This window comes from Diadema antillarum, unplaced genomic scaffold (assembly GCF_040938485.1).
Source record: "Diadema antillarum isolate AM-2024a unplaced genomic scaffold, OU_Dant_1.0 seq00000170_RagTag, whole genome shotgun sequence".
NCBI classification, from domain to species: domain Eukaryota; kingdom Metazoa; phylum Echinodermata; class Echinoidea; order Diadematoida; family Diadematidae; genus Diadema; species Diadema antillarum.
This window is the reverse complement of record NW_027271239.1, coordinates 2,140,021-2,163,322: the sequence shown is the minus strand read 5'-3', so window position 1 is coordinate 2,163,322 and position 23,302 is coordinate 2,140,021. Positions and strand designations below refer to the sequence as shown.

General features: G+C 40.2%; 1 protein-coding gene across 1 annotated transcript in view; it reads right to left on the bottom strand.

Annotated features, from left to right (window-relative positions):
- The window catches only part of LOC139728279 (alanine--glyoxylate aminotransferase 2, mitochondrial-like), a 47,823-nt gene that overhangs the window by 7,874 nt on the left and 16,647 nt on the right, over window positions 1–23,302 (bottom strand). Inside the window, exons 6-8 of the mRNA XM_071639236.1 lie at window positions 8,908–9,067; window positions 4,478–4,603; window positions 3,483–3,648 (exon numbers count right to left, since the gene is read on the bottom strand). Of these exons, the coding sequence (XP_071495337.1) occupies window positions 3,483–3,648; window positions 4,478–4,603; window positions 8,908–9,067 (452 nt within the window). The remainder of the gene's footprint in view (window positions 1–3,482; window positions 3,649–4,477; window positions 4,604–8,907; window positions 9,068–23,302) is intronic.

Sequence of the window (23,302 nt, the reverse complement as noted above, 5' to 3'; positions counted from 1 at the left end):
TTAATTTTGCGAATAGCTCCCAACTCGCAAAATTCGCGAAATATATAGCGTATACAGTATATCACTTACAAGACTCGAGTTTCTACTTTACATACAGGTGCAGAAATTGAACAAAATTACTCTAAAAAGTACGATCTTTTCCTACTAATAGTCTATAGACACTGCAATTAATATCAAAGTGGAGAAAAAAAAAGTTATCTTCTTGAAATTATTTCACAATGACTTTTATAAGACAATTTTCATTCGCACATGGAGTTGTGCAATGCTATCTACATTGCAAGCATGTCGCCGCAGAATTTCATGCTCAAAGCTATTAAGGTTTGTTGACATCATATATGCCTAGAACACTTTTCTCAACGGAAGACAAAAAACACCTGTTCCTGGAGAACTTCACAGCTTTTTGGAATAAGTTGATAAGAATGCAAAAAAGACTTTAAATTTATCCACATCTAAAACATCAAAGTAAAGTCTAGCATATGACCTCATGTATTGTTTTAAGGATGACCTCCTTCTCCTTTGTGCATACAATCATAACAAAACCTTTCTGTACTTTGGCCTGAGGCATTAAGACAATGTTATGAGACAAGAGACCCGCGGGTCTAGCGCTCACCTGAGTATCGCAAGTTCACCTTTCACGCAGTCACTAATCTAAATTATTCACAGCTCTACCAAAATTTGACCAGGCATTCTGAAGTAGAAGATGAAAATGTACAATAAGGGCCCAAATTGTTAAAGATTCCTTAATTTGGGGAATTGGGGGCCCCCTGGGGCCCTCTGGGTGGGGCATGGTGCCCATTTTGATAAATTGAGATCCTGACCCCCTAAGGATGCTACCTGCCAAGTTTGACGAAAATCTATCATGAGGTTTTCAGGAAGAAGATGACAATGTACGATTCAGGCCCCCATTTGGACCTTCCTAACCAACCCCCCCCCCCCCCCCCCCTGCCCCCAAGAGGGGCACCCCTGGATCTCCTATGAACAAACTCGAAACTACAGTCATTAATGTACTCACTCATAGTATTATCTTAGCTGTATAACTTCTGATTCTAGAGAAAATTTTTAACGATTCCTTCATTTGGGGGGTTTGGGCCCCCCTGGGGGCCCCCTGGGTGGGACATGGTGCCCATTTTAACAAATTGAGATCCTAACCCCTTAGGGATGCTACCTGCCAAGTTTGGTGAAAATGGGTCATGGGGTTCTAAAAAAGAAGATAAAAATGTACAATTTAGGCCCCATTAGGACCCCTCCTCACCTCCCTCCCCTGGGTCCCAAGGGGGGCACCCCTGATTCTGCCATGAACAAACTTGAAACTGCAGTCATCAATGTACTAACTCATAGTATTAACTTAGCTCCATCACTTCTGGTTCTAGAGAAGAAGATTTTTAAAGATTCCTTAATTTTGGGGGATTTTGGGCCCCCTGGGGGTCCCCTGGGGGCCCCCTGGGTGGGGCATGGTGCCCATTTTAACAAATTGAGTTCCTAACCCCCTAGGGATGCTACCTGCCAAGTTTGGTGAAAATGGGTTATGGGGTTCTCAAGAAGAAGATGAAAATGTACAATTTAGGCCCCATTAGAAACCCTCCCCTGGGTCCCAAGGGGGGCATCCCTGATTCTGCCATGAACAAACTTGAAACTACAGTCATCAATGAACTAACTCATAGTATTAACTTAGCTCTATCACTTCTGGTTCTAGAGAAGAAGATTTTTAAAGATTCCTTAATTTTGGGGGGTTTGGGCCCCCCTGGGGGCCCCCTGGGTGGGTCATGGTGCCCATTTTAACAAATTGAGTTCCTAACCCCCTAGGGATGCTACCTGCCAAGTTTGATGAAAATCGGTCTTGGGGTTTTCAAGAAGAAGATGAAAATGTAAAAAGTTTACGCACGACGCACGACGGACGACGGACGACGGACGACGGACGACGGACGACGCACGACGGACGACGCACGACGCACGACGCACGACGCACGACGGACGCCGGACGAAGGGCGATCGCAATAGCTCACTTGAGCCTTTGGCTCAGGTGAGCTAAAAACTCCATTCACAAACACTGTTACACTGCTGAAAATGTATAGCATCTCTACAGTAGCCTGCAAAATCGAGTGAAGGAACACACACTCACCAACAAACTCATGTGCAGAGCACACATGACTGCATACACATGAAATACACACACACACACACACACACACACACACACACACACGAAACAATCTATGCACATACATCATGGAACATGTGTAGCACATGAAAGTATGCAACTACTTACATAATCACATACAATACATTTATCATTATGCTATTTTACCATTTATATCATCATAGAAAACCAGAAACATCCATTTCAATTCCTTTCAAGGCAATCCATTCTCAAGCATTGTTTAGATGCATGAGCCCTTGCACGCACACCAAATAAAACAAAACAAACAAAAGCATGTTTGGAAGGCACATGATTATTAATTTTACAGTGTGTGTAAAAGGACGAAGGCATGCAGTGCAGGATGAAAACAGGATTGGGTAATCTGGGGTACACTTGTAACAAACTTATCTGGCTAGAAACATGGTTTTGAAACCACGTTCTGTGGTTTACATTTTGCTATAAACGGTAGTTAGACAATTAAGGTGGCTTGTAAACATGGCTATGAGATCAACCGTGAAGGTGCAATTCACTGAACAATGGTGACACTGTACTTCTTTCAGTTTGCTAACTTCTGATGGGGCCTCCTCTCCCACTATTTGGTGACCCTTCATCACAAAACCCAGAAAAAGTTGCAGACACTGATTTTGAAATAGGCCTGAAAATATGCAAATGTTGCATCAAATCTGTGGACTTGGCTGTTCAGTTTTGCCTGACAGACCTACCTCTCTCTTTTTTACAAATCTAAATGGAAAGTTTAAAACACATCACTATAGATAAAGTTTTTAAAAGTTTGGGTAGATTCATCAGGTACTGTTTTTGTTTGTTTGATTTTTGTCTCTAGTAGGTTTCCATAGCGCTATTCCTCAAAGGAGGTTAAAAAAATATGATTCTTAACAGATCATATTAAAACAATCTCAAACATTTCTTACATGTTCTTTGCAGCATAGAGGCTAAGACCACTTATGGAAACATTGCATTGTCCCCTCCACTCATCCTCCCCCTCCCCAAACAAAACAAACAAAAAAATGCAAATATTCCTTTCACTTTGCATTCATTTACATGAAACATCATTGCAGGACATCAATGTGGACATAAAAATTGGTAAAAACTGCAGCTTTTATATTTCTTATACTTTAAATTAAGTAGAGTCAAGATTTTACGAGATTGAGAAATTTCAGGTAAATTTGGAGAGATAAATGTAGGTAGTCAAATGCACCACTATAGATATACTTTTGAAATTGACCGTGATTTCAGAGAGTAGCAACCGGGATAACGGATCACACCAGTGTACAGCATGCTCTCTGCTTGATCTAGGCAACGTCTAAATGAGCGACATTTCACTTGCCAATGTCTGGCTGGACGTCGTGTGTCTCGAACCCCCAGAAGTGGCTGCCCATGCGGCCAAAGCCCGTCTGGACCTCGTCGGAGATGCACACGCCCCCTCGCTCCCGCGTCATCCTGAAGTACTCCTTGAGGATGCCCTTAGGGTACTGCACAGTGCCTCCCACACCCTGGATTGATTGGGAAGAAAGACATCATGTAAGGAGACAAAATATGAGCAATACATTCTACAGTTGTCAGAACTATTTGTATCATTTGCATCATTATCACATCTTATTTCGTTTTCTTCTTTTTTTTTTCTTTTGGTGAGGAGAGGCCTGGGGGAGCAGAACTTCATTAACCCGTTGAGGATGGTTTGATTTTGCTACAACACACATTTCCCATAGAAGCTTGCCCGAGTGTACTCAGGACTTGTCCTCGACCGGTTAAGTTCAGTCATTGTGATGATAGCAGGGGGAAAGGGAGGTTCTCCATTCATGTCAGCAAATTTTTCTTCTGCCAGCCATGGCCATACATGTGGTATATAAAATCTATTTCATTGGTATATTTCATGAAGAACTCAGTGACAAATCTGCCAGTGATTAAATTTTGTGATAATGTTGTGAAATAAGCAAGATATATCTACCATTTTTACAAGAGAATTTAGTGATTTCCCATCTGTTTTTTTTTTTTTTTAGTTTTTTTTTTAGTTTTTTTTTTAGTTTTTTTTTTTTGGGGGGGGGATCTCCTTGTACATGTCACAACACAGTAATGCACAACTTGTTTACAAAAACTTACCATTTATGAAATTATTTCATTACCGTCATCATCATGGATGAAAAATAAATGAATGAATGAATGAATGAATGAATCATCATCATTAATTACATTTATTTAATGTCATAGACATCCAAAATGTTGCAATTGTACTAGCAGCATGATTATAATCACCACTACCATTATCACAATTGAAAAAAAAAAAAAAAACACAGCAAAGAAAACCAGTTGCAATTTTGTTACCTGCACACTTTCAGCGAAAAATCCAGCCACCTTTTTGCCTGCAGAGAATCTTAACACATCATCGTACTGCTCCAGGTACATATCTTTTGCCTGGCAGTTATCGCTGCAGTCACAATTTCGAATAGTCTGTGGGGAAGAAAAACAAAGGTGGAAGATAGTGACTGACCTGTAGCTGTTAACATCAGCTGAAATCAAAATGATGACGATGCGAATTGCCTTCACTATTTCTTCTCAAGTAACTCTCTTCTGGACCCCCGAGTAGCTTCCACCTTTTCATCCTATTCACTCATATATTCTCTCCATATATTCTCTCCATACATTCTCTCAAAACTCTTCCTCTGTTTTCTCACTAAAATTCAACCTTTCACCACTCCGTCTCATGCACCTTCCTCCTTCAATATCTCTTCCATCCTTTTTCATTGACCGTATAAACTTAAGTTCTCATCCAACTTGCCGAACTCCTCCTTAGTCTCTTTCCTCATTGATTTCATGACCGCCTTGGATTTCCATGATTCTTCAGGCTGTTTTTAATACCTGTCCTTAATTTGCTCAGTCCTAATTATTGAAAGTCTTTGTATGCTTTCTTCTCCCTTGCATTTACATACCTCACCTCCTTGTTCCACAAGCATGCACCTCCTAAATCTCTCCTCCCTTTTCGCTTTCCACATACTTCATTACATGCTTTTAATACCCCTTCCTTAAAGGACAAACTTGCCTTCGTATCATATATGTGAACTGAGAGAATGCAGCAATATTAGTAGAACACATCAGTGAAAGTTTGAGGAAAATCGGACAATCCGTTCAAAAGCGATGAATCTTTAAAATTTCACTGCACAGTCACTGCAGGATGAGAAGACTTTTACAGTTAATATGTCTCATGCATAAAACGATATTAGGATAAAGTATAATGAGAATTCTACAATTTTTTTTTTTTTGAATAAAGTATACATTTTTTTTTTACTTGTAACTGACATATGGTAAGGGTAAAAGTATTCCCCCTGCCTGCTGAAAGAGGCAAGTCAAGTGCTCTCTCATTATGAATGTTTGAGGAAAATTGGGCAATCTGTTCAAAAATTATGAATTTTCAAAGTTTCTGCACAGTCACTGCCAGATAAGAAGACTACTACATTTAATGTGTCAATTACAGTGAATTTTCCTAATATATTCTTTAAATCGTTTTGAACACATGACATCACCAGCTGTAGTCTTCTCATCCAGCAATGACAGCAACAAAAATAGCAAAATCATTAGGTTTAACTTTTGAACAGATTGCCTGATTTTCCTCAAACTTTCACTGACATGTCCTGTTGATATTGCTACATTCTCTCAATCAGCATGTATGTGAAGGTAAACTTGTCCTTTAAAGGGACTGTACAGTATTAGTTGAAGTGGGGATTCATGTTTTGAACATTCCTAAGTGAGATAATGAGAAACCTCTTATGAAATATGAAAGAGCATGTAATTTTAGGAAGGATTCAACGTTTATTTGATGAAAATAGGTTTTCAAATGGCCGAGGTATCAAAAAAAGTGATAATGACAAAAGGTGACAGGTCACGCCTTTTATTAGGATCTCTTTGTTTCACCTTGTTTTTGGATATCTCAGCCATTTCAAAACTGATTTTCATCAGATAACCTTTTAATACCCCTTAGAATTGCATGCTCTTTGACATCTCATAGAGTGGTTTCTGAATATCTCGCAAAACATTAAAAGCTAAATCCTCACCTCGACCAGAACTGTACGATCCCTTTAACCCTCTGCACACCACATTATTACCTGTCCACAGGTTTGTGTGTGAAATTTGTGCACACTTGACTCATTGGAACAAAAAGGATTGAAAGATTTCCACACATCTGGTGCATCAATGCTAACTAGCTCTTCAGCTCTCTCCTTAAAGGACAAGTTCACCTTCATGTACTTGTGGACTGAGTGAATGCAACAATATTAGTAGAACACATCAGTGAAAGTTTGAGGAAAATCTGACAATCCGTTCAAAAGTTATGAATTTTCTAAGTATCTGCGCAATTACTGCTGGATGAGAAGACTACTACAGTGTACAGATGTCACATGCGTACAACGATATAATGAAAATAAACAGAGAATTTCACAAAATTTTACTTTTTGAATAAAGTGCACATTTCTTGGACCTGTTACTGATGTATGTTAAGGATAAAATGTGATCGTGCATCACAAAACGAACGAAAAGTCGCACCCCTTGATTTTACGTGAGGACTCAAAAAAATGAAACGGGTCAACTAAGTCAATATTGAGTTTCTCATATTTTCTGAAAGAACTACCCTTCTTCTACATTATTCTGAATTTTGGGATCATAAAATGAATGGGAAAGTGCATTTTCAGCAGTTTTTCTACAACTCTTTTTTTGTAGAGAAGTGAGATCAGGTATGTCTTTGAGTCCCCTTTTCATTTCTCGATACCCCTTTGCACACTCTTCAATTTCAAGTCTGAAAAATTTTGAAGGGATAAGGCTACTGCTTTGAAAGTTTGCATTAATCATAGTCAGAATGTGTTAATAGGGCATGCTCAATTTCAACTTAATCTGATAATCCCTTCATTGTTGTTGCCCCAGTGGTTTACATCCTGTTTTTTCGTTCCATTCATCGCACAGCTAGCTTGGTTTGGTAAAGATTAACCCGTTGAGGACGGTTTGATTTTGCTACAACACTCATTTCCCATAGACCCCTGCCCGAGTATACTCGGGACTCGTCCTCAACGGGTTAAGCGCTTGAATAGATAGATAGACCCTATACTTCAGAGCCACTTTTCTCGGTTTACACTTTTCCAGAGTGCGTACTTCTTTCCAATATTTAGATAGGTTAGGACAGTTCATTTCAATTGAGCTATATATCATTTTAAAGCTTAGAGTCTGCTCTTTCAGGTTCTGCCCTTAACTAAAAATCTATGCCTGGCGACTTTTTGTTTGTTTTGTGATGCAGGGTCACATATTATTCCCCTTGCCTTCTGAAAGAGAGAAGTCGAGTATTCTTTTGTTATGCGAGAAAAGTGAAAACAAGGTGAATTTTCTTTATACTTTCTTTATACCGTTGTACTCATGTGACATCACAATCTACAGTAGTCTTCTCATCCAGCCATGACTGAGCAGAAACTTTAAAAATTCATAACTTTTGAACGGATTGTCCGATTTCCCTCAAACTCTCACTGATGTGTTCTACTAATATTGGTGCATTCACTCAACCCACATGTCTATGAAGGTGAACTTGTCCTTTACATTTTGCTCTCGTCTCCTTCAGTTTCCACATCCTTCCCTTTCTCACAAACATCTTGAGTTTCTCCTTCTCCAAATCAGTGACAAGGCACCAACTTGTGCTGCAACTCCACTGGTACTGTTTTCCCATCCCTCAGATTCTTTGTTTTCTTTGTAATGCCAATCTCCGTCTCATTCCCCCCTGCACTGAATGTAACCTTTCTCTTCCCCATTTTCCTGAACCATGTATTTGCCGTACACGAATCGTTCTCATCGCAAAACTCCAACAGCATCCTTCCTTCCACATTTCTCTCCACATTTCCTTTTCCTCCATGCACACCCTCAGAGCCATGGATAGCCATTTCCCAACATGTCCATTAAAGTCCCCCGAGCCCAGAACTATCAAAATTCATCCATGCCATGCACATCCCATTCACAGGCCATTTCAATTCATCAAAGAGCCTTGCTTTCTCACACCTTGTTTCCCCACTTTGTGGACCATGCCCAAAAATCACCCTTTCCATTACCACTTCTTCCTTAACCCGTTGAGGATGGTTTGATTTTGCTACAACACACATTTCCCATAGACGCCTGCCCAAGTATACTCGGGACTCGTCCTTAATGGGTTAAAGGCTAACACACCTGCCGTCACTCTGCCACTCTTTCTTCTTACCTCTACGAACTTCTCACAGCTTTCTTCCTTCACCATGACTCCCACACCTCCAATTCTCTCACTACTTCCCGACCACCACAGCTTGTACCTTCTTCCCTTGGTCCCCAGAAATCTTGCCCCCTCCCCCAGCCTCTCCACCTCACCTCCCCTATACACAGCACACAGCCACCCAATCCTCTTCCTCAGATCTTCACATTCCTCAGCACCCCTTCCACAAAGACTACCCACATTCCAATTTCCCAACCTCACCCCAAGCCCCTTTTCAGGCTGCTGGCCACCGCATAAATCAAGTCATGCTTACATGATATATAATACATACATACACAAATACATACAAACATACAAACACACATGTGGCCCACTTTGAAACATAAATCAAAGTATGCACATACATATTCTAGAGTATACAGTACATATTTCTTGTCTATCCTTCACAGAACTCCCATCACGCTTCCATCCCATACCCCCTCCCCTTTCTATCCTGTCTATCACCATTCCCCCTACCCCTACCCCTAACCCCCCTCATGAAGCATACCTGTACTGGCGAGTCCCTGCAGTGTTTGCCTCCCCAGGGTCCCCGGAACACGTCAGGATTGATGGTGTTCTTGATGCCAAAGCTGTTGGGGGTGGGGTAGAACCAAGTGCTCAAGGCAGTGAGACCAAGCAAGTGTGGGCTGGCTCCATGGTAGGCGTTCCTGCTCAGCACACAAAAAGAAAAGTACTAAAGTCATTAGTGCTTCATATGATACAAAATCATATGCCCATTGATAATTACGCATCCCAAGAATGAAGTTTTTAACACTTTTTAAATGAATTGAAAATGTTTTCCCAAAGAATGTTGTTTTTTCCACTGAAAGAACCTCCCCTCCCCTCTAAAAAAGAAGACTATAAAATAGAAGCTATTCATCAAACAAAAGACTGATTTCATCCACTTATGATAAAGTAATATACTGCACCTTACGAGTTTTTTCACTTCTTCTACCTTGCACACAAAATTGCATATTATCATAAAATTTTAAATTTCCACTAAATTTCACACACACTATTCATATTAATACACATATCAGGGGCTGCAGAACTCAAACTACTTTCCTGATGGTTTGGACCTATAGTTTAGTTTCAAATGAAGCATGTTCTATGATTTATCACTCTCAAAACTGGTTGGAAATCAAATGGCTGTCTCCATTTTTTTTTCTTCCTTTCTACTGAAAGAAAGAGTCCTAAATGTATCTGCTTATGAATTACAGAGATCTCTTAATCTTTTAAGTGCCATTACCCACTGACTGGCCCTTTAAGACATTCTGCTTTGGTGGGCTATTGTTCACTATAATCATGGTACATTGTACACACAAGCACAGTGCAAACATAAGCCAATAAATTCATGACACATCCTAGATTTTAATTATCTTCAACCACAACACATTTTTTCTTTAAACTGGATTGCTCTGTATTTTTAATAGAGACATCATAGCACAATATTAATCCAGAATATAAACAGCATCAGCAGATGCATTATCACTTTGCAGGTACATGCCTAATACCACTGGGCATTGCCAAATATACACTTTGAACTGTTCTTAGAATTTGCTGGCTAAGGCACAATACTCTTCAAGGCATAATATTCAATGAACTTTGTACTTGTCAAAGATTCTGCTAATCATTGAAATAAGCTCGTTCATGGGAGGCATGGCACGGCTATTTGTTGGAGGTATCTAGTTTAAATGTACAGTTTACCATTGGGAGCAGTGATTTTAAAAATGTTCGAGTTATCACATTTGAAGCATATGTGTAGGTCAGTTGTATCCCAAAACATCTTACAATATAACAAAAATTGCAATAAAACCTACAAGGAGATATCACTGTTTCTAATTAAACCACAACTATAGATGGTTTTGTCTAGATACACTTTTATCATAACTATTGTTTACATTTTGTATATTCAACAATACTTAACATTGATTATACTGGTTCAAATTTTCACATTGGTTGCTCTATCCCTAACACACATTTTAGAACTATTTTGAAGCACTTAAGCTGGGTTTTTGTTTCATCTGCAAATGGTAAATAATGCCTTTAATCATAGTTTAAATGATCTCCTTTAAAACTTTTGTTCTCTCTTGTCCTCCACATTCTATCTTTTCCTTTTCGTTCTATCCATCTCTTTGAGTTGTTTTCATTTGAGCCAATACAATGATCATATATCGAACTTGAAACCTCTTTATGCGAGTGTGTACTTTTACAACGGTTTTTAATTGGCCTCATTAATGAATTCATTCAAATAATCATAACTTTCTTTCCCTGGTATGTGACTTGCTGTTTAAAGTTCATCTCTAGAGATATAGTAGGGCCTAAGTTGTCAATTAAATGTATTATCGTTTTTATAAAGTCGAAAATTCGTGTGATAATTCGCCAAATGTATGTAATGCGTACTATTATTTCCCTGGTTAATAAAACTTATTGCCCTATTTCTTATGATGGTTTGGGCCGTGACAGCATGGAGAGAAATCGGAAGACAAACATTATTAATGCCCAAATAGGTCGTGTTCCCTTTTGAGGATATTCTGACTCTTGTCATCTGTGTATTTTTTAGAAGTAGGACCTAATTGAGAAAGGGACAGAAAGCTGTGTCGCTACTCAAAAGTGTGTTTTTTCATTTTGTTTTGTTTTTTGATCAGAATGTGTGGAATGATAGCTGTTTGTCGTGTATTGCGTGTAGCTGACATGTGAGAGGTCAAGTCTGCAAAGAATTTGGCTAACAGCTTTGCGAAGTAGCAGCGCTAATTGCCCATTGAATTGCGTATTCTGAGGAATTTCGAATGAAAGAACTCGGACGACACTGTTCACGCCTTGTATCCGAATAAACCCCGCATCAACGAAGCCTTAAACAATGAAAGGTAAACTTCCTGCTATCAAGGGGTGGATAATCACGCAACCAGTATTCTTTCGTCGCCATTGATAGCAGAATCAGTGACGGAATGGAGTAACAGTGTTGGAGGATCGGCATTATGTCTGCTAATTTGCAAAAGAATTTTTCAGTCCCCTTTTGTCTTCAGAACCACAGTCAGGGACGCTAACTTACTCTATCTCCTACAAGCTGTCGTTACTATCTTAAAACGTGAATTTTATGAAAGGTTAAAAGTGATCGCGGAATCAGTTCTTCTGCGTGACACATGCAGGCTTTTATAATAGCATACCAAGCTTAAATCGTTTACCTGTATAGAAAGGGCAGGGATACACACTTATCGCAATCATCCGGATTTGAGAGTGATACACCGTCTACTACTTTTCTTCATCTTTCCCCCAACAAAGACCATGGTAATTCAAAACAGACAAACAAACAAACTAACTAACTAACAAACCAGCAGTTGCATTATATCAGAACGTATACAAATTTTTGTGTTTCATGTATGTATCATCTCTTGATGTATAGTAGCGTATCCGGGCACTTACCCCCTGGGCAACTACCCTCCTGATAATTACCACCCGGATAATTACCCCCAGGTCTATTCCCCCTTAGGGCAACAACCCCCCGGACAACTACCCTCCTAGGGCAATCACCCTCCAGGGCCATTACCCCCTAGGACAACTACCACCCGGTCATCTACCCTCCTAGGGCAACTACCCCCAAGGGCAATTACCCTGTATATATAGGAGGAAGCTGCCAAGAGAGATCACAGAAAGATTGGCAGGGTGACTAGTCTTTCCTCTCAGGATAACTACCCCTTGGGTAACTACCCCCTGGATGACTACCCCCCGGATAGCTAACCCCCAGATAACTACCACCCGGATAACTACCCCCTGGATAACTACCCCCGGAGAACTACCCCCTGGGTAACTACCCCCCGGATAACTACCCCCAGGATAACTACCACCCGGATAACTACCCCCCGGAGAACTACCCCCCGGAGAACTACCACCCGCATTTCTACCTCCCCCCCCCCCCCATAACCATACCCCGACCCCCACCCCCGCCCTCTCCTGATACCTACTGGACAACCCTCCCTCCCCGCCCCCCGAAAGAAGTACCACCCTTCGTAATTTTTCCATAAGTTCATAACACCATATCAGAAGATGCACCTTTCTCTTACACTGTCATCATTTACTCTTTTGGCTTGTCATTTTCTACCGTTATAACACATTAGAAGATAAACATAAGAAAAGGAGAGTTGATTTCACTGCAATTCATATTTCCTTAACATTAGCGAGGGACCCTTCGACATAAAGCCATAATTTCTGATAGGATCCGGACACGGTTTTATGAAGTCAGTCCTGACAAGCTGTCAGTTCCACACAATTACCAATCGTTGTAGGTCGATCAAAGCAGGTCCATGGTAACAAGTCGGTGACTCGAGCTTATCAATCAAGCAGAACCCATGGTTTTATTGAAATTATTAGAGACTATCAACAAGATGTCATAACTGGCAACTTTTATCAAACGGTGCCCTAATCTGTCATAAGAGTAAGATTACAGCTTGTTTTACATACAAGTAGAATTGTGCTAGTTTTCAAGTTAAATGTTCCCGACACTTTAAGGGGAAATCCAGTTCATATATAAGTTAGTCTGATTAGAAAGAGTAAAATATTACGAGTTTAACGGTATTTCTTTTTTTTTTTACAAAACACCCCTAGTTGTTAACGAAGTCTTTTGTCCTGCACCCTCTTTTTTAATAGATCTATAGAGAGTTGTAGTTGACAGAATCCTTTTTACATTATATGGCTGCTCTGTTTTATCCCGGCCATTTCAAGAGTATTTTTTTTTCACAAAAACTTGAATCCTTCTTGGAATAACATGCTCTTTAATATTTCGTAAGGGATTTCTAATTTTCTCACCCAAAAGATATTTAAAACCTGAAGTTAGGTCTCGACCAAAACCAGACGATATGTAGTGAAAAAATGCTGTTGTTTTTTTCAATTCAAATAGCAAACGTTGTTCGAAAATAACAATAAGAAACATAATTTTCTGGGGGAGAGTTATTGTAAGAGGGGTGACTGTTTGGAGCCTAATTTTAATAAGGAGTAATTGTCAAGGGAGGTAATGCTCTGCGGTGATCATACCAAGGAGGTGACAATCTCTTCCCACATTCTTGATATACTAGTTGTTAATGCCCAATGATGCAGTAGGGCAATTCTGAAATGAGCGTTAACGGTATAACAGTAAAATAGTTACAAAATTGATGAAACAATGCAAAGAGAGAAAATTAAGACAGAGACGAAGAACACAAATAAAGATACAGTGCACTCCCATTACAACGAACACGGTTATAACGAAATTTCGTTATAACGAAGCAAAACTTCTGGTCCCCAAATTATCGCCATTAAAGTCTATGGTACACAATTCGCTTATAACGAAGACAGTTATAACAAAATTTTCGTTATCACGAAGTATTTTCTGAGCACCACTGACAAAGAAAAATAAAGGAAATGTGCTCCGTTTTAACGAAATGCGGATCGCATTCGAAAATGCGTAGCGGAACAAGCATTTTTAAAGCGTCTCTGCATGAGCGAACGCATCATTGAATGTTCACTCCGTGTATCACGCACAGTTTCCGAGGGGAACTTGCATTATTGTAATACAATAATCTGAATTCAGATAAGGTTAGTTTCATTGTTCCGAAGTCCTTTAATACAAAACACAGATTCTGATACAACTAAATGTCCGTAATAGTTCGGAAATGAAATATTAAGCACATTTTGGCGTTATTCCATAACAAAGGTTCGTTAATCCGATAATAAAATATGGTCGTTATTCTCATTCTTATACGGTTCGTTAGTCCGAACATGATAGGAATTCAAAACGTTCGTTAATCGGAACATTACAAAAATATCGTTAATGCATGGTGAAAAAAGGAGAGTACACTAACAAAACTTAAGAACTGCAATCCTTATAATCGTCTTAAGATAAATAAATCTTCGAAATAACTAACCTTTCTCATTTTTTTTTTTCATTAACAAAATTTCTTCGGAATAACGAACCTTATTTCATTTTCGGATGAAAAAGCCTTCGGAACAAAGGACTTTCTGAATAGTGAACCTTTCTCACTTTTTGATTTATAAACCTTCAAAATGACGAACCTCATTTCATTTTCAGATCAACGAACCTTCGGAAAATGAACAATATATTATTTTGATCTAAATCATGAACTTTCGGAATAATGATTCTTCAGAAATGCGAACCTTCAGATAAACAAACCATCGGAATCCCGGGAATGGCAAAACTTCGGAATAAGGAGCCTTCGGAGTAACGTACTTTTATAGTAAGAAAAGAACTTTTGGAATAGCGAACTGTAACCAAATCCTACACCGTCATTTTCTCCACATGTGTGACAACACAAACAACTTTATGCTCTTTTTAAAATGTAATATTTTACGAAATTAAAAAGGTATTCTCCCATCTCACATAGCTTTCCAGCGTATGAGGATTCAACAAACAAAATTTTTTATGCGTGGTTTCCTTCTTTTCCTTATACATTGCATATTATATTTGTTCGGTTATAATGAAATTTCGTTAAAACGAAAAAAAAAACAAAAACAAAAACAAAAAACTGCCAGTCCTGAGCATTTCGTTTTAACGGGAGTGCATTGCACATGAACACACACGAGATAAATCCCTTGTAATGAGAGAAAGAGGAAAGGTGAGTAATGAATGACAGGAATAGACTACCTTCACGGTGGACAGAGAAAAGCGAGAGGGAAGAGGAAGATGATGGGTCAAAACCAGGGCACGTGAGGCATGAGATATAAGCTCCTCAAAATAAAGAAGTGTTACATGGAGTTGTTGTAAACCATTGTGGCTAAAAAATATTGCAAAAAGTATAACTCATTCTGAAGTGTAACATTTCTTCAAAATGTCTTTAATTCAATGGTAAAGGCATTCAAACGTAAAAGGGACTGTACAGTACTGGTTGAGGTGGGGATTCATGTTTTGAACATTCTTCGGTGAGATAGTGAGAAACATCTCATGAAATATGAAAGAGCATGTAATTTTTAAAAGGATTCAACGTTTATTTGATGAAAATTGGTGTTCAAATGGCTGATATCCAAAAAAAAAAAGTGATAATAATAAAAGGCGACATGCCCCACCTTTATTAGGATCTCTTTGTTTCACCTTGTTTTTGGATATCTCAGCCATTTCAAAACCGATTTTCATCAAATAAACTTTTGATACCCCTTAGAATTGCATGATCTTTGACATCTCATAGAGTGCTTTCTGAATATCTCGCAAAACGTTAAAAGCAAAATTCTCACCTCGACCAGAACTGTACATACCCTTTAAAACTTCTTTTATACTATACTATCAAGAGAAATCCGAAATTTCGGAACAGTAAAAGAAAATACAGATTTAGCGAAAATAGTTTTGGTGAAAGGCATTGACATTTACTGGATTACCGGGTAGGATATGAAGGGACAGCTTCGTGTTTTATGAACATAGAGTCAGAATAGTAGAGCAGATAAGCCGAAAAAAAAATTTGACTAAAGCATGAAACTTTCACCAGTGTTAGTACATGTTACGAGATTCATTTTAAGATCGGGAGGTAAGTCTGAATTGACCTCTGATGACCTCCAAAGGTCAATGACCTCAAAATTTGATAAAAATTGATATTTTGCGTCATTGATTAATGTTAAATATGGTAATGATGTACTAAAACTCATTTTCGTTACAGTGAAATTGTCTTCATGTTCCATAGAACCCTGACAGGTTTCTACCTTTGACCTCTGATGACCTCCAGAGGTCAATGACCTCAAAATTTGATAGAAAATGACATTTTGCGTCATTGATTAATGTTGAATATGGTAATGATGTACTAAAAACTCATTTTTGTTACATTGGAATTGTCTTCATGTTCCATAGATCCTTGACAGGTTTCTACCTTTGACCTCTAATGACCTCCAGAGGTCAATTATTGACCTCAAATTATCAGAATGTTGATATTTGGTGCAATTGGTTGATGATAAACATAACGCTGTCCTAAAAATTAATTTGTGTTACAACTGAATCTTTTTCCTATTCCTCAGATCAAGGGAAATTATTTACGCGTCTCTGCCTTTCTGAGGACTGTGACAGGTCAATGACCTCAAAATATCAAAATATTGATATTTGATGTATATTCAATGGTTAACTGTTTACCTGGTGTGCAATCATGCATTATGCTATTAGCATATACTCCATTGTATAAGAAGTGTCTTCTCATTCCACAGAACATTGGTCATTACCCTGAGTATATCCAACTTTGACCTCTAAGGACAATGTGAGGTCAGACTTTTAGAATATCACTAAAAATTTGTGTAGGATTGCAAATATTGATGTTTGGCTTCATTGGTTTAATCCTAAATGTTTAATCATGTACAAATCACGCCTTGACGTTATAATCAAAGTATGTATGCACATTCCACTTTAAAGCATTGGTTCATAGTAACAGGTCTGAGGAATGTGAGCGGTCAATTATTTCAGAAATGAAGCTTACGTGTCTTCAGTGATGGCAGTGACCTCAAATATAATATTTGTTTGGGTAAGTTATGCAGACTATAGCTTGCATGAAATTATATGCAACATTATCCAATTTGCACTGGACAAAATTTGTACGCTTAAACATGGAAGGTGGGGAGAGGAGTACCATATTTTGGGTTGATGCTTAATAGTTTGTGAACAGGCATATGGCAAAGTCCCTTGAACTGGATGAAAGGGTGACAGATGCTAACCAGAAAACAACAGGCCCACCTCATCAGCGATGTACGTTACGAGTCAAACAACCCGACTTGTACAGCCCATGAGTTACGCAGCCCACGAGTCATACATCCTGTGACCTAAACACTAGATAAACAAGGTCAATGAGCTCGGCATCAAATATAATAGGCCCACAAGCTGTGCGGTCCGCGAGCTCGACACTCGAGGAAAACAAAGCCCACGAGATTAATATATGTATTACATCAGAAAGCTTAATCTATTCAGTGTAGGTCTTGTGGACCTCCCCCCCCCCCCCCCCCCCTCCATGTGTCGGATTCGTATGGGCCTGGTTTGCCTAAGTGTCAAGCTCATGGGCAATGCTACCTAGTTTCCAGCTGGCGGGCCTGTGTTGGTCAGTGTCAAGCTCGTGGGCTGTATGGTTCCGGTGAATGACTCATGGTCCAGGAGCATACAGTGACGTCATGGACCATTTGGAAGGCGACATACTGTGAGGCATAACATGCATTCCACATGAAGCAACCCTGTGTCTTGCAACTTGCTATTGTCATCCAATTAAGTTTGGGTCATTACGTCAGGCAATTTTGGGCATTTTTTCAATGACCTGTTTAGGAACCTCAATTCCAAATAGGAGTGGAACTACTATTTACTCTAATTGTCTTCTTTATGCTCGATACTCCTTAACACTTGGGCCTGGCCAAGAGTTGTGCCCCCATGCCCAAATATTGGTTGTTTCCAATATGCCGCCATCCGGTTTGCATCATATGTGTGAATCAGGGTACGCTGGCAGCGGGTAATATCACCTGCATGATCCGGTTAAGACTCTCTGCCAGCAAGTGGTGATTCAGTGTAACCTGCTGAAATTGGTCTAGATCTATACCCTCGATCTCTTTTAAGACAGGGCAGCATCTGCGTCTTCAGTGAAGCACGCGATCGGCACACAGATCTCCTCCACGACTAAACTGGATAGACATCCTGTAGTCAGACCAGCGTTCTTATAGGTCCACAGCCACTGTATGCGATCATCAGAGTCTTCCAATGGCAATATCTAAACAGTTTGGGTGAAGGCAAGCTTTTGTCTCTATGATGAGTGCATTGCACATAGAGTACAGGATGCACGAGCTGATAAGAAAGGTTCTTTTTGAATCGCGGGATATTCTACACTCCTTTCTCAGGCAGAGGTTCTGAATTATCAGGTCGTGCTCAGTCTGCACACAGTGAGCTGAACACCATATCAAGTATACGTGTGTAATGATTGTGTGTAATGATATGGGAAAAATGCATGGAAAAATCAAAATACATGTTTATGTATTTTACGTGGAATCAGTTCCTGTTCCGAAAATGCGAGGCTGTATTGCAGGTGGCCTATTGAAGGTGGCCTTCAATTTGTTTTTCAGAGTATATTGGCATGTTTAACAGACTGTATTTCACAAATATGCCTCTTGAAATGTTTTGAAAAACTTCTGCTTGCTTTTACATGAGCGGATGATTATCAGTTGTTTTTTCTGCTTTTTCATTTTGTGTGAAACAAAGTATTGTTTCTCTTCAAAAGATAGCGTGCCAATTAATCTGCACTTACTGTTAGTGCTCTATCGGCCCTATAAGACATTCAAACCCACCTTCAGCCTAGACATCCGTAGACGTTGTGGTGTCGAGCGGGATCTGAACATCTCCCATGAAGCGAGACTTCTCTTTTCTTTTCTTTTCCCCACTAACAATGTGAAACAAAGATATCCGTAGGCATTGTAGTATGTAGTCGTGTAGAGCGAGACTTCTCTTTTCTTTTCTTTTCCCCACTAACAAACAAGTTTTCAATAGCAGGAAACATAATAGAGGTATTCGCACATACTGTTTACATTTCCCATCACATGCATTTTAGCGTGCCAATTAATCTGCACTTACTGTTAGTGCTCTATCGGCCCTATAAGACACTAAAACCCACCTTCAGCCTAGACATCCGTAGACGTTGTGGTGTCGAGCGGGATCTGAACATCTCTCATGAAGCGAGACTTCTCTTGTCTTTCTTTTCCCCACTAACAATGTGAAACAAAGATATCCGTAGGCATTGTAGTATGTAGTCGTGGTAGAGCGAGACTTCTCTTTTCTTTTCTTTTCTTTTCCCCACTAACAAACAAGTTTAGCAAGAAACATAATAGAGGTATTCGCACATACTGTTTACATTTCCCATCACATGCATTTTAGCGTGCCAATTAATCTGCACTTACTGTTAGTGCTCTATCGGCCCTATAAGACATTCAAACCCACCTTCAGCCTAGACATCCGTAGACGTTGTGGTGTCGAGCGGGATCTGAACATCTCTCATGAAGCGAGACTTCTCTTTTCTTTTCTTTTCCCCACTAACAATGTGAAACAAAGATATCCTGTAGGCATTGTAGTATGTAGTCGTGGTAGAGCGAGACTTCTCTTTTCTTTTCTTTTCCCCACTAACAAACAAGTATAGCAGGAAAACATAATAGAGGCATTCGCACATACTGTTTACATTTCCCATCACATGCATTTTAACATCGGAATTTTCATGTACACATTTTGCTTGGAAAAGAATTACCAAGAACTTTTCAACACAATACATGTTCAAAAGAAGCCATTTGGTTCATATATAATTTACTCGACAGAGTGACTTATAGGGGCCTACTTATCACTGTCCACGTACTCGAACAGTTTTCGCTAAATATACAAGCGGATGTTCACAAGACTGCAAGGAGTAGAATGATTTGCCCCTTAACATGTCAGACTACTACATCTCTTGAAATATCTTCAAACGTAAATTAAAGTCATTCCTCTTAAATGATTACTCTCGGTCGACGAATGAGGTCCTCGTCTGCATGTCATTGTCGATCTCGTCAGTGTGACTGCATGGGCCGTCCGTTGAGCGGTCTGCCGTCACGCTGTCAGTAGGCCTATTCTCTTCGTCACCATCACTCTCCACTTTGTATCAGTCTGACAGGGCGCTTCAACATCTCCGATGACACCAGTTGACTATTTGGAGTTTGTAATTGCACTCCAAATTGGCGTAAACCAAAGTTTTGTGCTATCGTGACTCCTAGTTTTTCCTAATGTCCTGCTGCTCGCCGGTTCAGTCATGACAGTCAGATCCTCATCACATTCACAGCGTAGGTCGATGGTGCATTCGGCGTCGATAAAGATTAGTTGGTTGACTTGGAGGGGGGGGGGGCATGATGTACCAAGAAAGGGGAACTCCTGACTTTATCTCTGTGGTCTCCAACTATTCTCAAAGTTCCTCAAAATTCCAAAATACTCTGCAGCCTTTGCTTCACTACATAGTGTGAAGCCGCTCCCACTGTGCTTGCCACTCTAACTGATTTCTCGGCTGAGACATGTTTTTTTATAACTAATATACTAACAAACTTCCTTTCCCTAAAGCATTTCATTGGCTCAATCTTACATTGGGGTGTGGCGTTCACTGGAAATTAATTTCTTACCGGTCAAATGTTCAACTTGCTCCTCCTATTCGTTTCTGTGAAAACTCAATTTTCTATGATTCATCTCAATTTCTGATTAACTCGCCCACTGTCTTTTAGTTTCTTCATTCACTTGTTCTCTGTAACCACTGGTAAAGACTTTATTGTTTCTTGGATATCAAAATGATAAACCAAATGAATATTAGTGTCCTTATGGCAACCAACGTCATCGTTGTTCTGGGTCATTATCCCTGAATTTGTCTTTGGAGTTCCTGTTTGACCCACTCCACTAAACAATAAATGCTAAAATAGAGGATAAATTCTGGCAGGAGGGCCACCTTCCAGCTCAGAGGGTCATTTATGTTTGGGGATCAGTGGGCAAAAACAAGTCATCACGTCATTCCCCGTAATTTGGCGCGGGGCTTTGGGGATGGAGAGTGCTGACCACTAGCGGGGAAAGTAGCCAACATCAAACTCATAAATTCCTATGACCATAGACTTTTCTTGGAAGAGGTGGTTTTGACACACACACACAAAAGAAAGGAAATAGCTGGAAGGAACATAAACGGTTCATAAGGGCTTTTTACACTTGTAAATTTTTGCTTAGTCCCGTACCAAAGGTGGGGCTAAGGGGGGGGGGGGGGGGGGGGGCTTAGCCCCACCGCTTGTACGGGACTATCCTTAGCCCACTGTTTACACTCGTTTTTGCCAAAGTGGGCTAGCCCCACCGATAATCCCGTACTATCTGGCCCTGCAAAATAGCAGGGTTAGCACCGCAATTGCGGTGCCAAGCAAGTGAGTGTAAACAGAACGAAAAAATAATCCGGGGCTAAGCAACGGAGACGAAGTCCGACCCCCACTGACCAATCAGAAACGAGGTAATCAAGTGCTGCCGGTGCGTGCGTGTACGTGTACAGTGCACAGCGTAATCATGAATATTAATGTGGTTTGGAAAGTCCGGGGCTAAGAAATACGAGTGTAAAAAGGTCAGTTTTCTCCTTAGCCCCGGACAAGAGATAGTACGGGACTGATTGGCCAGTGTAAAAAGCTGAAACAATTGATACGGGACTAACGATAGTCCTGGGTCAGAGAAAGTCCGGGTTAAGAAACACAAGTGTAAAAAGGGCTAGGAAAAGGACTGCAGTGTTGTTTTCCTTTACTCTCTATCCTATTCTATTCTATTCTATTATATTTTATTCTTTATTATAAACATGTGCTAGTAGCCATCTGGGCTACAATTGTGTTTGTTTTGTACATCCTCTAAAGGTCACCAGAGGTCAGAGGTAGAGCCTTATCTGTGCTTTTTGGAATATGAAGACAATTTCTTGTAAAACAGGTATATGCTTGTTTTGTACATCTTAACCGTGTTTATCATTAACTAATGACACTACAGATCAATATTATGATATTTTGAGGTCATTGACCTCTAAAAGGTCACCAGAGGTCAGAGTTAGAAACCTGTCTTTGCTCTTTGGAATATGAAGACAGTTTCATTGCAAAACAGATATGCTTGTTTTGCACATCTTAACCATGTTTATCATTAACTAATAACATCACAGATCAATATTATGGTATTTTAAGGTCATTGACCTCTAAAAGTCATCAGAGGTCAAAGGTAGAAACCTGTCAATGCCCTGTGGAATCAGAAGATTTGTAGTACAAATGCATATTTAGTGCAGCGTAACCAAGATCTAAGCCTGTCATTCACAAATGCCTCCAAACATCAATATTCTGATATTTAAAGTTCATTGACCGCTGGAGGTCATCAGAGGTCAAATCAGACTTACCGCCCGATCTTAAAATGAATCTTATGGTATGTACTAACACTGGTGAAAGTTTCATACTTTAGTCAAATTTTGCACAGTTCTCGTGATTTTGAGGGCTTAACCGCTCTACTAGAATACAGAGGGAGAAATTAAGCTTGTACATAAATCGTCCTAAATGCAAACGATACAAATCGTAAATCCTTAAGATGTTGTTTTCATAAGATGATGTCTCAGTATGGCATCTCCGTGATTCCTGGCAAATAATACAAAGAACTTCGTTTTCTGTAGTAATGATATCCTTTTATTAAAAGTAAGAGTCGGGGTGGGGGTGGGGGCAGTGACCCGGGAGGTAGTTACCCAGGGAGTAATTGACGTGGTGCACTGTCCGGGGGGTAATTTTCCTCTTGATAGTTATAGGGGAGGGGAAGTTGTAGGCCTACTTATCCGGGGTAATCATCCATGGGGAGTTATCGGAGGGGGTAGTTATCGGGTGGAAGTTATCTGGGGTCTAGTTATCGGAGGAGGGGGTAATTAATCTGGGGATAATTATCCTGGTGGTAATTATCGGGGGGGGGGGGGGTAGTTATCCGGAGGGTAATTATCCGGGGGGTAATAATCCGGGGGTAATTATCCGGGGGTAGTTATCCGAGGGGTAGTTATCCGGGGGTAGTTATCCTGGGGGTAGTTACCCAGGGGGTAGTTCTCCTGGGGGTAGTTACCCAGGGGGTAGTTTTCCAGGGGGTAGCTATCCAGGGGGTAGTTTTCCGGGGGGTAATTATCCAGGGGGTAGTTATCCGCGGGGGTAGTTATCCAGGGGTAGTTATCCGAGGGGTAGTTATCCAGGGGGTAGATTTCCTAAGGGGGAATTGCCCTGGGGGTGATTGCCCTAGGAGGGTAGTTGTCCTGGGGGTAGTTGTCCCAGGGGGTAATTACCCTGGAGGGTAATTGCCCTTGGAGGGTAGTTGTCCGGGGGGTAGTTGCCCTAGGGGGGAATTGTCCTGGGGGGTAATTATCCCGGTGGTAGTTATCCGGAGGGTGGTTTTT